The sequence below is a fragment of the Fundulus heteroclitus genome, chromosome 20, assembly GCF_011125445.2.
Source record: "Fundulus heteroclitus isolate FHET01 chromosome 20, MU-UCD_Fhet_4.1, whole genome shotgun sequence".
NCBI classification, from domain to species: Eukaryota; Metazoa; Chordata; class Actinopteri; order Cyprinodontiformes; family Fundulidae; genus Fundulus; species Fundulus heteroclitus.
In genome coordinates, this window is record NC_046380.1 from 1,042,786 (window position 1) to 1,056,837 (window position 14,052).

A 14,052-nucleotide genomic window follows, 5' to 3' on the forward strand; every position below is an offset into this window, starting at 1 on the left:
GGGTTCTGGCCTGGGACCAGAACCTGCTGACGGTGGCCCAGTGAGGAACGGAGGGGACAGAACCAGACCGCTGGTCCAGGATCTGTTTAACCCGCCTGTTTCATTTCCTGCTGGATCCTGGCCTGTAGTTCCACTTTAATGTTCAGCATTTAAACAACGTTTAGTTTGCTAAGCAGATAATAAAGGAATAAATGTGGAAACTGTTATGTGATCAAACAGGAGACATGCTGACTGGAAGAATGCGACCTTCACACTCACCTGTGCATTTCCTGCTGCTGTCGTCCTTCTTGGAGGAGCTCATCAGTTTGCAGTTGAAGTTCTCCTCCCAGTACTCGGCGAACCACACGTTCCTGCGGTTGTTCTCCAGGGTGCGGGACATGAAGTAGGCGTCGAAGCCTGAAAGACAACCAGCAGCAGGTTTCATCAGAGCTGACAGCCGCCCTCACACAAACACACTGAGCGTGTGCAGCCAGGCCGCTTCCTCTGATCAATGGAGGAGTTTATCTGCTCATCTTTCTACTTCCGTCAGTCACGGGTTACTTTTTTATTTTTGGGGTCGTTGTTAAAAGTCAGGTTGCTTATTTGGGCTTGGCTTTGTTTTCCTGATAGAATCCCATTTTCCTGGTTATCACAGCAGTGCAACAAGAACTATTAAAGGTAGACTGGGGGGCAGAACCAGAACCAGAACCAGAACTCTGACCAATCCCTGCGCTTTGGACCAAACTGCAGGGATTGGTCAGAGTTTTTACAGAACTGTAGCTCCAGCAAAAATATAGTTTTTTAACCAAATTTTTCTGAATACACAATGAAATAAATGAATAAATGATATGAAGAAATGAAATAAATCAGACACTATGGAGCAACAAAGCTGTCAAAAAGATTTTAACAATTCATATGTCAATAAAATTATTGAACAAAAATTCAAATACAAAATTTTGCTGTCATATTTGTGAGCCTGTATTCTTGATAACTGCTTTTCCTAGTCATTATTTGCTTTCAATATATCTGCCATTTAATTTGTGTATTTCTAAAAAATACACTGAGAATTTGTTTGATTAGTCAAAACTAAAAGCAAACCAGTTCACTTTATGACTAGTCATAATTTAACTGTTGATATCTGAAATTTATGCTTCAGATAGTCAGTGATTTATTGCAGATTTGTTGACAACTTAGTGGTTAATCTGACATTGTATATACGAGGCAGAATGTAATTAGATATCATAATTAACTATGTCTAGCCATGAATTAATTTCAGATATCTGGAATGTAAGTAAAGCCAATTTTATGTCAAATGGCCTGCCATACAGCTGTAGAGAATGACCCCACCCCGCCCTGACGTCATTGCAACAGTTTTCTACTAATTTATGTCCACAGCTGTGAAGACTAGTCGTAGAAATCAGAGTTATATTCACAAGACTTTGAACTATCAGCTTTACATTCATACATAAAAACAACAGCAGAATTTTGAGTATTGTAGTTTCTGTAGATAAAAGCTAATATCAGTTGGTAGAATCTAGGGTTGTGCCTAAAAATCGATACAAAGATTAATATCGATGTTTTTAAAAATGATTTAATATCTATATTCTGGCTTTCAATATCAATATACCTCCCAACCCCTAGGGGGCGTTATTACAGCCATTACTGAGGAAGTGCAGTGAGACGAGTTTGCAGAACGGCCAGCAGGATTTTAGAAGCTCCTTCATCCCTAAAATCAGACGTTTGGCACATTTTTGTTTCCTGTGATACGTTAAATGCTTTGAACCAAATTTTATGTTCCTGTAAATATATCAGTGTTCAATAAATTTAACATAAATATAATATTTGGCTGGTTTTGTTGGAGTGAAATCAAATCAAGCTGAGCGATGTAAGGAGAATCGTATCAAATCGGCTCATCCTAGATGATACCCAGGATTATTAGAACGTGCACACATCTTTTTGACTCCATCCCTTTGTAGCTCAACGCTCACACACCCAGACGGTGTTACATAACCATCAGGAGAGATCCTGTCAAACATTTTAACAACATTTTAACACCTGCAGTCTAAGACAAGAAGGCAAAAAGCAACAGAGATAAATCAGCGGGGATCCGATCAGGAACGAGCGTTTCCTCATCCTGATCAAAGCTCAGAAATCTCAGCTTGGGTCTGAGAGTTTCCTCCTAAAATCAGATTTATCCTCCATCCACTTTGGTTCTGTCCCAGAACTTCAGCTCTGTCTTTTAGTTTTCACTAAACTGCAGATGAAGACGTCTGAAATCTGGCCTTTGGTGATTCACTGTGCTGACGTCTGACTCAGATAAAGTAAAAGCAGAGTTCACATTTTGGTGTGAATGTTTGGGCTTTAAACATACGCTGCTTTCCAAAGAAAAAAGGAAATAAAAGTCCAGCTATGGTCAGCAGGTCTAGCTGGATAATCCAGAGGAACGACCAACAGACGGACACGAGCAGCTTTTAGATGTTTTATGTTGGTTTCTGATCGCCTCCTTCTGCTCAGAGCTCAGCACATGAAAGCTGTCAGTGAATCCCAGCGTGTCTCCTAAACCAGATCCACCATCCGGCTCAGCTCTGAGCTCAGCTAGAAACTACACCTGATGATCCAGTCTCTGGTTCTGGTTCCTCCGGTTCTCCTTTTCAGACCAGCTGTCTGCATGTCTGACCTCAGCTGACTGGAATAAACAGGTTTCCTTTACCATCCGTGAGAACTGGAGCTGTGATGAGGAGGATTTAGTGGAGAATCAGAGTTGATCATCGTCTCCAGACTTGATTAGTGTCTTTGTTGCCAGCTGGTCTGCTGAGCATCAGTTATGAGGCTTTATGGAGAGCAGAGCTCCTGATCTGCTGCTCAGGAGGACCGTGGTCAGAGCGAGCAGCTGAGCAGCTGAGCGTCGTCTCACCGTCACACATTCTGCTCCCATGTCCTTGGCTCTGAAATGATCCCAGAGGCGCATAAATCTTAATAATTTCTGACAGGATGAAATTAGGATCTTGACCTCGTTGGGTTTCTCTGCGCGGAGCTGCAAGTCAGCAGGAGGCTACGAGGGGGAGGAGTCAGCGAGGAGGTGATGAAGGTTGAGGACGGGCAGAGATAAGAGGAGAAACGCAGAGCAGAGGAGGAGTTTAATCCTCCACAACGATTCCCCACATCCGTCAGGAGAACCAGGGCCAGCAGCACTGTGTCTCCAGGAGGAGAGACTCCAGATCACTGGCTCCAGAACACTGGCTGCAGAACACTGGCTGCAGAACACTGGCTCCAGAACACTGGCTCCAGAACACTGGCTCCAGAGCACTGGCTCCAGATCACTGGCTGCAGAGCAGCTGCTGGCCTTCAACCTGGAAGGCTCAGAGGTCTTCCCAGAGAGGAGAACGTCTCAGGAGGTTCAGCCCAAAGTCGGAGCGGGAGGCTCAGAGAACTGAGCAGAACCCAGGAGCTCCACCTCAGACTCTACAGCAGGTCATGGACAGTTTAAGCTGCTGGTAAGTTAGTTGTTGGAGCTGTTTGCAGGAACAGATCTGGAGCTGGTCTGGACCAGCGCTGGACCGGCCTCTGCAGCGGGTCTGTTTCATCCAAAGTCAAACGAGGCTCTGACGGGATCTGGGATGCTACCAGAGATTGGTCTTCAGGTCTTCAGGTCTGCAGGAGATGCTGGAAGGGAGACGGTGTGATTACCAGCTTCTGCTCAGACCTTCATCATCTCATCAGCACCACCAGAACCTGACCCTGGTCCTCCTCCTGTCTGACCACCAGCCTGTCTCAGCGGGAACCTTCCAGTCTCCGTCTCTCTGTCAGTCGGTAACCGTGCAGGAAATGATGGGTGGCTGACTTCCTGTCCGTCAAAGCGCGGTGGGCCTCCCCGCTGCTTGCTGAGGAAGCTCCTGGGTCATGATCCTGAGATCAGGCGCCTCCATAGAGACTCTCATCATATCAGCACTATAAGCTTGAAGATGTCAAAGGTAACGAGAAGGTGGCGGGGGAGGATCTCAGGATTTATTCTGTGGATGATGAAGAGGTTCTGCTTGTGTTTAACTTCTTTCTCCCTGATTGGAGCAGAACGTCAGACGTTCCTGACGAGCTGACAGGAAGAGTCAGCAGGAAGAGTTCAGGGCAGGTGAGCAGGACGCCGGCGATGATGCAACGGGAGGCAAGGCGACCGAGCAGCGCTGAGCCAGAAATAGATGCAGCACTAATCACACGAAGCTGTGAACTCTCCCTCAGGGTCACGTCTGGAGCGCTTTTCCAGAAAAGACTCCAGTTCCTGCTGCTGCCTCCAGCTGAGGGTCTTCACTGTGAGGGTCTGCAGCAGCGCCTCCTCTCAGCCAATTACAGCGCAGGCATTATGGAGAGGCCTGCGAGGCAGCGAGGAGGAGGTTCTGCTGCTGCTCCATCGATCCACCCTGGAGCTGCTGCACATTTACACACAGTCCGTCTTCCCTTAATGACGCCATTAATCAGCTTGTGTCTGACTCCACTTTCAGCGCCGCTGCTCTGACCTGTCAGGACGGACTTCCAACCTCCTAATTGGGACACGAACGCAGGAAAATAATGACTTTGAAGCGCCGCTCACCGCTTCAGAGCGTATGGATGTTTGCAGTCTGCAGGCTGGAAGTGCTTGGTTCTGTTCAGGTGGAGAACGGATCAAAGTCTGGAGAAGGAACCAGCCGATGATGAAGGGCTGATCGGCTCAACTCTTCATCTCCATCTCTGCATGAAATGTGAGGAAGACGCTGAGGAAGACGCTGAGGAAGACGCTGAGGAAGACGCTGAGGAAGACGATGAGGAAGACGATGAGGAAGACGCTGAGGAAGACGCTGAGGAAGACGCTGAGGAGCTCGTTCTCGCTGTTCTGCCTCGCCGGCTGCAGCGTTTAGAGCTGCTCACAGTTTCAGGCTGCGCCTCAGAAACACATCTGAAGCCGTTTGTAAAACGTTTGAGCGTCACGCTTCGTTCCCACGTTCACCGCTGCAGGGGATGTGGTTCATCTCCAGGGGAACGTTGCTGCGCCACCGCCGATGCCTCCTCCAGCCACGCCGCGGCGGCAGGAAACGCTCAGCAAGCGCCGCTAGGAGAAGAAGACACCAGGGAACACTTTACATTCCTCCTGCTTTGCTGCTGGAGAAACTTCTGAGAGTCAGGAGGCGCCGAGAGATGTGCTGCTCTGGGTCAGGGAGGAGAACCACAGGATCAGGGAGGAGAACCAGGACCTCCAACATCACAGCGCCTGGCTGCAGGGATCGGTAGCTGACAGGCTGGATGCTCCTGTTCCACCAAACATCTGGAGAACGGATCCACCTGACCAGAGAACCTGTTGCTGCTGTGAGATGGTCCATCTCATCTAAACCCGACCTGGCAGAACCATCTTAAAACCCAAGTCCCAGAAGGAAGGTTCTGCAGATGTTCCAGGAGGAGCAGAGTGTAAGGAGCAGAGCGTGCTTCACTGAGGTTCTGGTGCCGCTGCTCACCTTCAGAGTCCTTCCTGCTGCTTGTTTCCTGCAGAACAGCGACGGTTCTGCTGCAGAACACAAACACAACCTGCATGCCACCTTTCCACGTTCAGCCCAAAGCGTCAGCAGCAGCCAGAGGAGACGCTGAGGGTTCATCAGGAGGACAACCTGCCAGCTGACCTCTGCGCTTCTCACCTCTGATTCTGCTTTCACACCCTCTTCTCAGAGGATGAGACGCCGCCAGCATGTCACACGCCGGCTGAAGGAGAACCGGCTGAAGGAGAACCGGCTGAAGGAGAACCGGCTGAAGGAGAACCGGCTGAAAGAGAACCATCTGTGCAGGAGAACCGTCTATGCAGGGGGTTGGACCCACAGACATCATATACGTAGACGCGTCATAGGGCGCAGGTTCGCATGTCAACGTCACCGCCATATTGTATGTGGCAGAAAGTTGAGTTCTGTTGTTGTGAACGTGGATCAGAGAAGATGCCTCATTCCTGTGCTGCATGGAAATGTATTCTGGCTGATTTCACTACTTGTATCTGTCTTCTATAAACTAAGGCTGCACCATGTTGCAAAACTGGACACACTAAAGCTGCAGAGTGGCAACACTAGAAAAAAAGCTGTGCAGACCATTCTTTTTCAAGATTTTTAGCTGGCATACAGCATACATGTATATATATATATATATATATATACATGTATATACATATACATATATATATATATATATATATATACATATATACATATATATATATATATATATATATATATATATATATATATATATATATATAATCACACAGCTATTTATTTGGCTTATTTAGAATACTTGAAAATCTATATATGCACATATAAAATTACTAATATTAGAAAAAAAGACCTAGTACAATAAACCAGAAAAAAGGGCTAATCAAGGGAACCCGAGGGTTAAAAAAATGAAAAGAAATGTTAAAAAATAACAATAAATTATGTAAATGTTTTATGTGCTCTACAAAATATGATGATTTGAAATAAATAAATGAGTCAGATTGTGTTAATTATTGTGGATCCAAAATTTAAAAAAGAGTTTTGCTCATTTGTTGTTTTCATCCAGTTATTAATGATAATAAACTGAACTCTTTCTGGTTCTCTGAAAACATTTGCTGTAATTAGCCAGTTTTAATAGTTTAATGCAAAGCAGATTTTAATGCACCAACGTCTGCATTTGAGTAATTAAATGTCATTGGATAGATGTTACTATGAAGTTAAAGAGAGTGTGTTTATTAAAAGATGAATACCTGGTGCTGTATTTCAGTTGGAAGATTTTTCTGTAATAATTTTCCCTAATCAAAAACTAAAATCTTTCATCTGCATCAGATACTGGTACTGCTGGACCAAATCCCGCACTGATCTTCACCTTCATCTTCTTCACCTGCATACCTCACATCCTGTCACAGACACGCTGAGCTCCACTGAGCATGCTCAGTAGCAGAGTGGGTGGAAGCATTTTCTCTGAAATGCTCACAAATAAACACAGAAGCATGAAAAGCTTTCAACCCTGGGCTTTAAGCGCTGCGTGTGGCGGGAGGTGCACGCTCTGCAGAAAAGCTTCAGAACTTCTGCACATCTTTTGATCTTCCAACGGCTTTTTAGCATCTTTGAGAAAAACAAGCATTTTCTTTAAGTTCATAAACACAACTGTGCCGCATCCCTCGACTCATAATGCAGAAACTGCTGGAGTTCCAACTAGCTGCACTGCAAAAACGGAACTAGAAATAAGTAAAATGTTCTTAAAATTTGTGTATTTGTCCTTAATTTGAGCAGGTAAATAAGATGATTTACCAATGGAATAAGAATTTTGCACTTAAAATAGGAACAACTCATCTCCATCTGCTTATTTTAAGTGCAGGATGTCTAATTATCTTATTTTAGGGGTGAAAACACTCATTCCATTGGCAGATAATCTTATTTATCTGCTCAAATCAAGGACAAAAACACTAATGTTAAGAACATTTTACTAATTTTTAGATCCGTTTTGCAGTGTGCACAGCCAGAGAACAAGCCTGCGTGGTTTTCCCTCCTCCTGAGAGGAAGCATCAGTAGATAGCTTCCCTTTAAAGGTCAGAAAAGTCCTTTGGCCTTTACATTTTTAATCATCATGTCAGGAAGAAGGTTGGTGGAGTTTGTGGAGGACCTTCAGCTTCCTCCACAAACTTGGACCAGATGGAAACTTCGGTCTTCTCCAGTCTGCTCGTCTGTAACGCTTGTAAATGCCGCTTCATCCTGATTGAGTTAAAGGTTAAAGCAGAGCTGGCCTAAATGGAACCGCTGGTGGAGCCCGTCAGAAATCCTTTAAACACAAACTTAATTAATTCCTCGTCCTCAGTGGACATGCCAACAATAAAAATCCCACTTTTCTGTGGAAGTTTAATCATAAACTCCGTCTGTGTTGCTTCCTGCAGACGCAGCAGTGCTGATGGAGGCGGAATAACCACGGCACATAATCAGCATCAAACGAGGAGCGTGCGTTCAGCTTCCCAGCAGCTCTGCCTGTTCAGGGCGTTGGAGGAGCAGCAGAGATAAGAGCGTGTCAGGAAGAACACAGCGGAGGAAATGAGAGAGGCCCGATGAGCCGGCTCAGGAGGTCCGCTTCATTTAAAAGAAACCAGAACAAACTGCAGAGAACTTCCCAGAAACTCACATTTAGTCTGATGCTCACATTCAGACTGCAGAACTGGTTCTGATCTGCATGCAGCAGGTTACTGAGTCCATTTAGGATGGAGCGGACCTTAGTCCATGTGCAGAATGAGGCGGAGTGACGGATGTCTGGACGTCTCACACCTTAATAAACTGGTGACTCTGCTGCCTGCTGCTCCCCAAGCATCTTTATTTACTGCCTGTTAATTTTAAAGGCTAATTCAGAGACCAGAAGCACAGCTCTAGCTTTTAGACACATTTAGAAGTCAGAGTTTACTTTGGACTGAGAGTCTTCCTGCATCGCCGTAACTCCACTTAGATCAAGAATGTCTTCTCGTCACCGTGCGTTAGCGAGGGGAAATCTTTTCTGGGTCACACCGCGGCTTAGGGAGCGCCCAATAAACAACAAGCACCAAATAAACAGTGGGAACAGGAAATAACACACTATGTGTGTTTTTAAGAGATTAAAGCATGCAAAACAAAGCAGTCTATAGGGTCTGCTTTAAATAGGAAGATCTAAAACCAGCCCTCACAAAAAGCACTACTCCATTTGAAAAACAAAGTAAAACCATTGAATGAAAATACTTCATTAGAGGCAGTTGGTTAAATTGTTCATTAGAAGCTGATTTTGACCCAGGCTGATGAGTCCTGGCCCTGAACTCCTGCTTCACAAACATTTAAAGCTCTTTAACAATCAAACGGGGATATTCTCACATCTCTGGACCCACGGACCTGCAAGGTAAACTCTTCCTGCTCTGGGATCAGACTGACCACCAAACTTTCACTGAGAGACGCTTTTCATGGAGGAATAATCTGGAAAAGCAGCGTCTGCTCTCCCAGGATTAGACTTTAGGGAATAAAAGCAACGATAGAAGCTCCGGAAACCAAGATGTGGAGGAAGACATTAGGATTCCCAGCAAGGGATGGAGGGATGGATGGATGGATGGACAGACAGAGTGATGGATGGATGGATGAATGGACAGACAGAGTGATGGATGGATGTATGGACAGAGGGATGGATGGAGCTGTGTGGAGCTGCACTCACCGCTGATGGTGGCCCTCTTGGGCAGGATGGTGATGGCGCCCACGGCGGCCTCCTCCAGCTGGTGGATGGGGCTGTTCTTGGACCCCCAGCTGTCAGAACCGATCCACAGGAAGTGGCCGACCTGCTCGGCTCGCTTGGTGGCGTTCAGGATCCCCCTGCAGCGGGACACAGCCGCAGTTACGTCCAGACTCTGTGACTGACGAGTGTCTACAGGAGCCTGGAAGGCCCATTTTATCCACCTTTTCTTATAAAATAAACACATAAACAATCACTGCTTCTCTAAAATGTCCTGCAGCACAGTGAAAACAACTTTAATCATGCTTTCTAAAAACACATAAATGGTTTGATGAATAAACACAAAGTAAAGGACTAATAAAAGTAGCGAGGAGCGCCATGCACGCTCGCTGCTGATGAGCAGCTCCAGCTACCTGATGTCTTCATCCGAGGCGAAGAGGACCACCGCCCTGGCGTAGCGCGTGTCCAGCAGCTGACGGATGATTTTGTCAAAGTCTGAAGGTTTGTGGTCGTGGGGGATCTTCAGGGACTGAGCGATGCAGATTCCACCTGAGGAGATGAAAACGTGGTTAATAAAAACGCACGGCTGGCTTCAGGCAGAGATTTATTTAGGTTCCTAAAAGGCTCCTTCTGAGTTTGTTCTAAAGGTTGAAAGCTGCTCTAAACGCCACTGAAGAGATAAAAAAGAAGAAACGTAGCAGAAGAAAGCTGCTCTCTGACATTTCACCAAACTCCTGCGTCTCTTCCTCGCTCTGAGGAAGAAATGTCACTCAGCTGCTGCTGCTGAGCTGATTCAGGCGAGGACACCGAGGAGCAGTTCCTCTGGTATGCAGAGCCGCTTATCACTCCCACCTTAGAGAGACACAGCACGGGGAAAACAGGCTGACAACATGCAGAAACACCCCAAACCAGGATTCAAACCCAGGACCTTCTGCTCTGAGACAACAGTGCCACTAACTGTGCCGAGGCCAGCTCCTTAAAGTGTCGCCTAACGAGCTGTTAGAGGCTAACGAGCTGCTGCAGCTGATGGGGACGCTGTCCCTTTAAACAATGGATGCTGTCCCACAAACCATCAAGGAGGGAAACGATGTCATAAACTTCTGATCTACATCACAGACGTTTAAATGAACTGAGCTCTGCAGTCCTCCTGAGCTAGAATAAGATAAGATAGACTTTATTGATCTCACAGTGGAGAAATTCACGTGTCACATTGGCTCAATAATCAAAAGAAGGAGCCAAAAGGAGGAAAAAGTGCATGATGTATATACAGTGCGTCCACATATATACAGTGGATTGAAAAAAAAAAAAAAAAAAAGGAAAAAAAGCATAAAGAATGGTGAGAAATCCAACATGGCTGCCTTAACATCTGATATGTGGGGAAACAGATTTGCTCCCTAAGAATCAGGTGCAGGACAACAGCATCCATCTCAGTGCAGATCTGAACTTCGATGTTATGCAGATGATGCCCAGATGTTCCAACAAGCTCCTCCTTGTTTAAGGACGTTTACCTGCTGACATGAAACAAAGCAGCAACCAGACAACAGTTCAAACTACAATAAAGAAACATGTAAAGCAACGCTGAGGCTTTTCTCTGCCTCTCTCTCTGCGAGTCACGCCTGAGTCACGCCCACTGGAAGATAGACGCACGGATGATGTCATTTCATCTGGATTGTTGTCTTTTTGTTGCTCCACACCATGAGGACTCCCGCTCTGACTTCACATGAACACGCAGCATCGTGTTCACGCAGCGTTGCCTTCTGCCGCTGCAGGCAGGTTGCAGGCAGGTTGCAGGCAGGTTGCTGCTCCCTGGCGTTCAGCGGACACGTTGTGACCCACCAACGTTGTGCTGATGGACCACCTGACCTAACGAGGAGCTGCAGCGTTGCTCAGAATAAACATCTCTCATTATCTATCAGCTCAGACTGGAGGGAGCTGAGCAAATATTCACATTCAGACTTCTCTGAAGGACTAAAGGAAAAAAACACATCATATGGAGAATAAATCCTCATCCACGGATGATTGAGCAGTGGGCGGTGACTGTGACCCATGAGGGGGGCTGACCCTCTCTGACCCACCATGAGAGCTCAGCATGCCGTTGGTTTCAGGTTTTTAAGGCTCTAACTGAACGTTTCTCTGTTCCAGGGTGGAATAATGAAACGTTCCACCAGGATCAGCTTCAACAGCGACACGCGCTTCCCTCTGATCTGAGTCCGGCTCCAACACCAATCTGCTGCTAAGTCGTCCGTGCAGACCTCAGCACCATCTCACGCTCCTCATCTGATATTCAGCTGCAGCGCTCTGCATCAAATATGAGGCCGTGCTGATCTGCGCTCAGTCAACAAATGAATTAAACATCAGGCACTGCAGCGGCCAGCTCCACGCTGCCCCCGTCACATCTCATACGTTCAGCAGCCAGAGCACCAGGACGCGTCCTGCATCAGGACCACGGTACCTTCACAGTGTGGCCAGCAGGACGCTGCAGGCTGGTGGACATCCAGGCTTTCAGCTAAACCCGGCCCAGCAGTCCGCTTCACAGGAAACGTTCCTGATCCGGAGCTTCTGGGTCTCTCACCGTCCTCAGCTTCTGATTGGCTCCTGGCTGATCACCAGCAGCTTCCAGACCTGAACCCTTCCTCCTTCAGGTAAAGGTGTGGACGCCTCAGATCTGGACCAGTACTGGTTCAGGCCTAAACCTACGAGCTGCTGAAGGTCTGATGTTCAGCAGATCTCCACCTGTTGTGACTGCAGTCCCTGAAGACATCCCTGGAGTTTTACTCTGATCTAAGCGGTCAGAAGGGAGAAGAGCTGAGTCAGCGGCAGCAGCAGCTCCATTTAATCGGTTAATCACCGTGTTTCAGCCGCTACGTCCACACCAACCAGACCAGCAGGGTAACCACCGCCACAGTGGGCGGCGCAGCGCTGCAATCATTCTCTGAACCTTCAGTGATGAAGAGCTCTTACGGCGGAGCGGCTCGCTGCAGCCAAGAGCTTTAAAGTGCTGAGCTGCAGCTGATCCATGGCGCCGTTACCAGAACGCCTTTCTGAGCCCAGACCGCTCTCTGCTGCTCGTTTGAGGCCCGCCGTCCAGACCCGGCGTCCCAGCAAAGGCCCGGCTCAGTCCTGCTGACGTCTAGCTACTCTCTGATCAGGGAGGGGGGGCAAGCAGCTGCAGAACCACCGCCCAGAGGAACCTGCACAAGGTCAGATGGCAGGAAGCGAATCAGGACTAAATGATCAGCCGACACGCTGGTTCTGTAAATACTACACCCAGGTTCTGGACTGAGATAATGCACATGTGATGGAAAAGTGTGTAAACCTGAACCAGTACCAAACTGGAACCAGAACCAGAACATAGTTTTTACAGGCCTGCAGCTCACAGAGACATTTCCTGACCTCCTGTTTCTGAGAGCATGAACTAGTTTCTGCTGTCAGGAAGAACCATTTGACCTGTGGATCAGAAAGTCTTCCTGAACAGAATCACCAAATTCATCCAATGAAAGCTGTGATCTGAGTGACTCCTGCAGGTCCGGGGCACATCTTTCCCTCTTGACATCACTTCCTGCTGTTTCCTCATCATTGGGATGCAGAGGAGAGGGCGGCAGCAGTGAATGTTTGCATCAGAGGTGCCGGGCTTAGTCCAGAACCGGTCCGCTCCGACTCACAGAGAGCTCTTTATAGCTCCTCTCTGATGGACTCACTGAGGTTTCCTGCAGCAGAACAACAGATGGAGGCAGCGGCCTCCACAGTCTGGGCCTGAAGGGCCGCTGGTGGAACCATCAGCAGCTCTGACTGGAGCGGCTCAGCCTGCGAGGAGGAAGGAGATCCAGGCTGGAGCCGGACCGCCCAGCGCTCTGAGGCGTAGCGGTAGCCGGTGGAAGAGATGAAAACTGGACTGATGTTAATTAAAAGCGGAGTAAAAGCACCAACATCATCTAATTCAGCTCAAAACTGCAAGATGTTGCTTGATTGCAGTTATTTGCGTCTCATTCAGTCTAATCAGAGTTTAGCTGCTAGTTGTCACAGAGCCACAGTTTTAAACCAGTGGTGGAACAGATAACCAAAAGCTTCACCTCACAAACTCACATTCTGCACACAGAAATAATAAATTAAACTGAAGATAAATAGGGAAATCTGAGGAAGCTAACGGTAGCCGCTAACCGCTAACAAAGGCCTGCCTCTCAGTCTGTGCCGCACGTCTTCAGATTACAGATGCATGGTGGACATGTGCAGTGCTGCAGGGCTGAGGGCATCTCTGCTTAGATCTCTGCTGATTTCCATCTGACTGAGAACGCTCCCAGGAGGACGGACCTCCATGTGCTGAGAAACAGCAGCGCTCCACCTGCATGTTGCTCAGAGTCCTGGACAGGAAACGTCTTCAGGAAGAAGTGAACGAAGGTCTGATTTAAGCCTGACTGCTGTTGACCCGGAGGAATCTGCACAGGCGTGATGTCTGTCCTAGCTCAGAACTGGCCTTGAAGGCAGCAGATCTCTGCTGGACTTTCTGGTCTATTCAACAGTTTCAGGAGAATCTTCCTCTCAGGAACTCTACCAGTCCAGCTGAAGCTCTCCCCGACATGTTTGCTGCTCAGATGGACGGAGGAAGATCAGGGTTGGACATCTGCAGATCCAGCAGTAGAAGATGTGACCTGCAGCTGACCAGAGCATCATCTCCACCATGCAGAGGTCTGCTCAGAGAGCTCTGATGTCCTGCAGCAGCCTGGGCCTCAAACGCCTCTGATGAACCGGCTGCGCTGCTCTCTGATTCCTCGTCTCGCTCTGCAAACCTTTTAGAACTCATTTGATCAAACCTGTTGAAATATTCATGATGCTTCTGCATGTTTCTACATTTTTAAAGAGCAGGAGCTGCTCACG

General features: G+C 47.5%; 1 protein-coding gene across 2 annotated transcripts in view; it reads right to left on the bottom strand.

Annotated features, from left to right (window-relative positions):
* Positions 1–14,052, bottom strand: part of LOC105921885 (metabotropic glutamate receptor 7) — an 84,807-nt gene that overhangs the window by 28,899 nt on the left and 41,856 nt on the right. For both annotated transcript variants that reach the window (XM_036151703.1, XM_036151704.1), the window contains exons 3-5: positions 9,594–9,729; positions 9,166–9,320; positions 259–396 (exon numbers count right to left, since the gene is read on the bottom strand). In XM_036151703.1, coding sequence (XP_036007596.1) covers positions 259–396; positions 9,166–9,320; positions 9,594–9,729 — 429 coding nt within the window. The remainder of the gene's footprint in view (positions 1–258; positions 397–9,165; positions 9,321–9,593; positions 9,730–14,052) is intronic.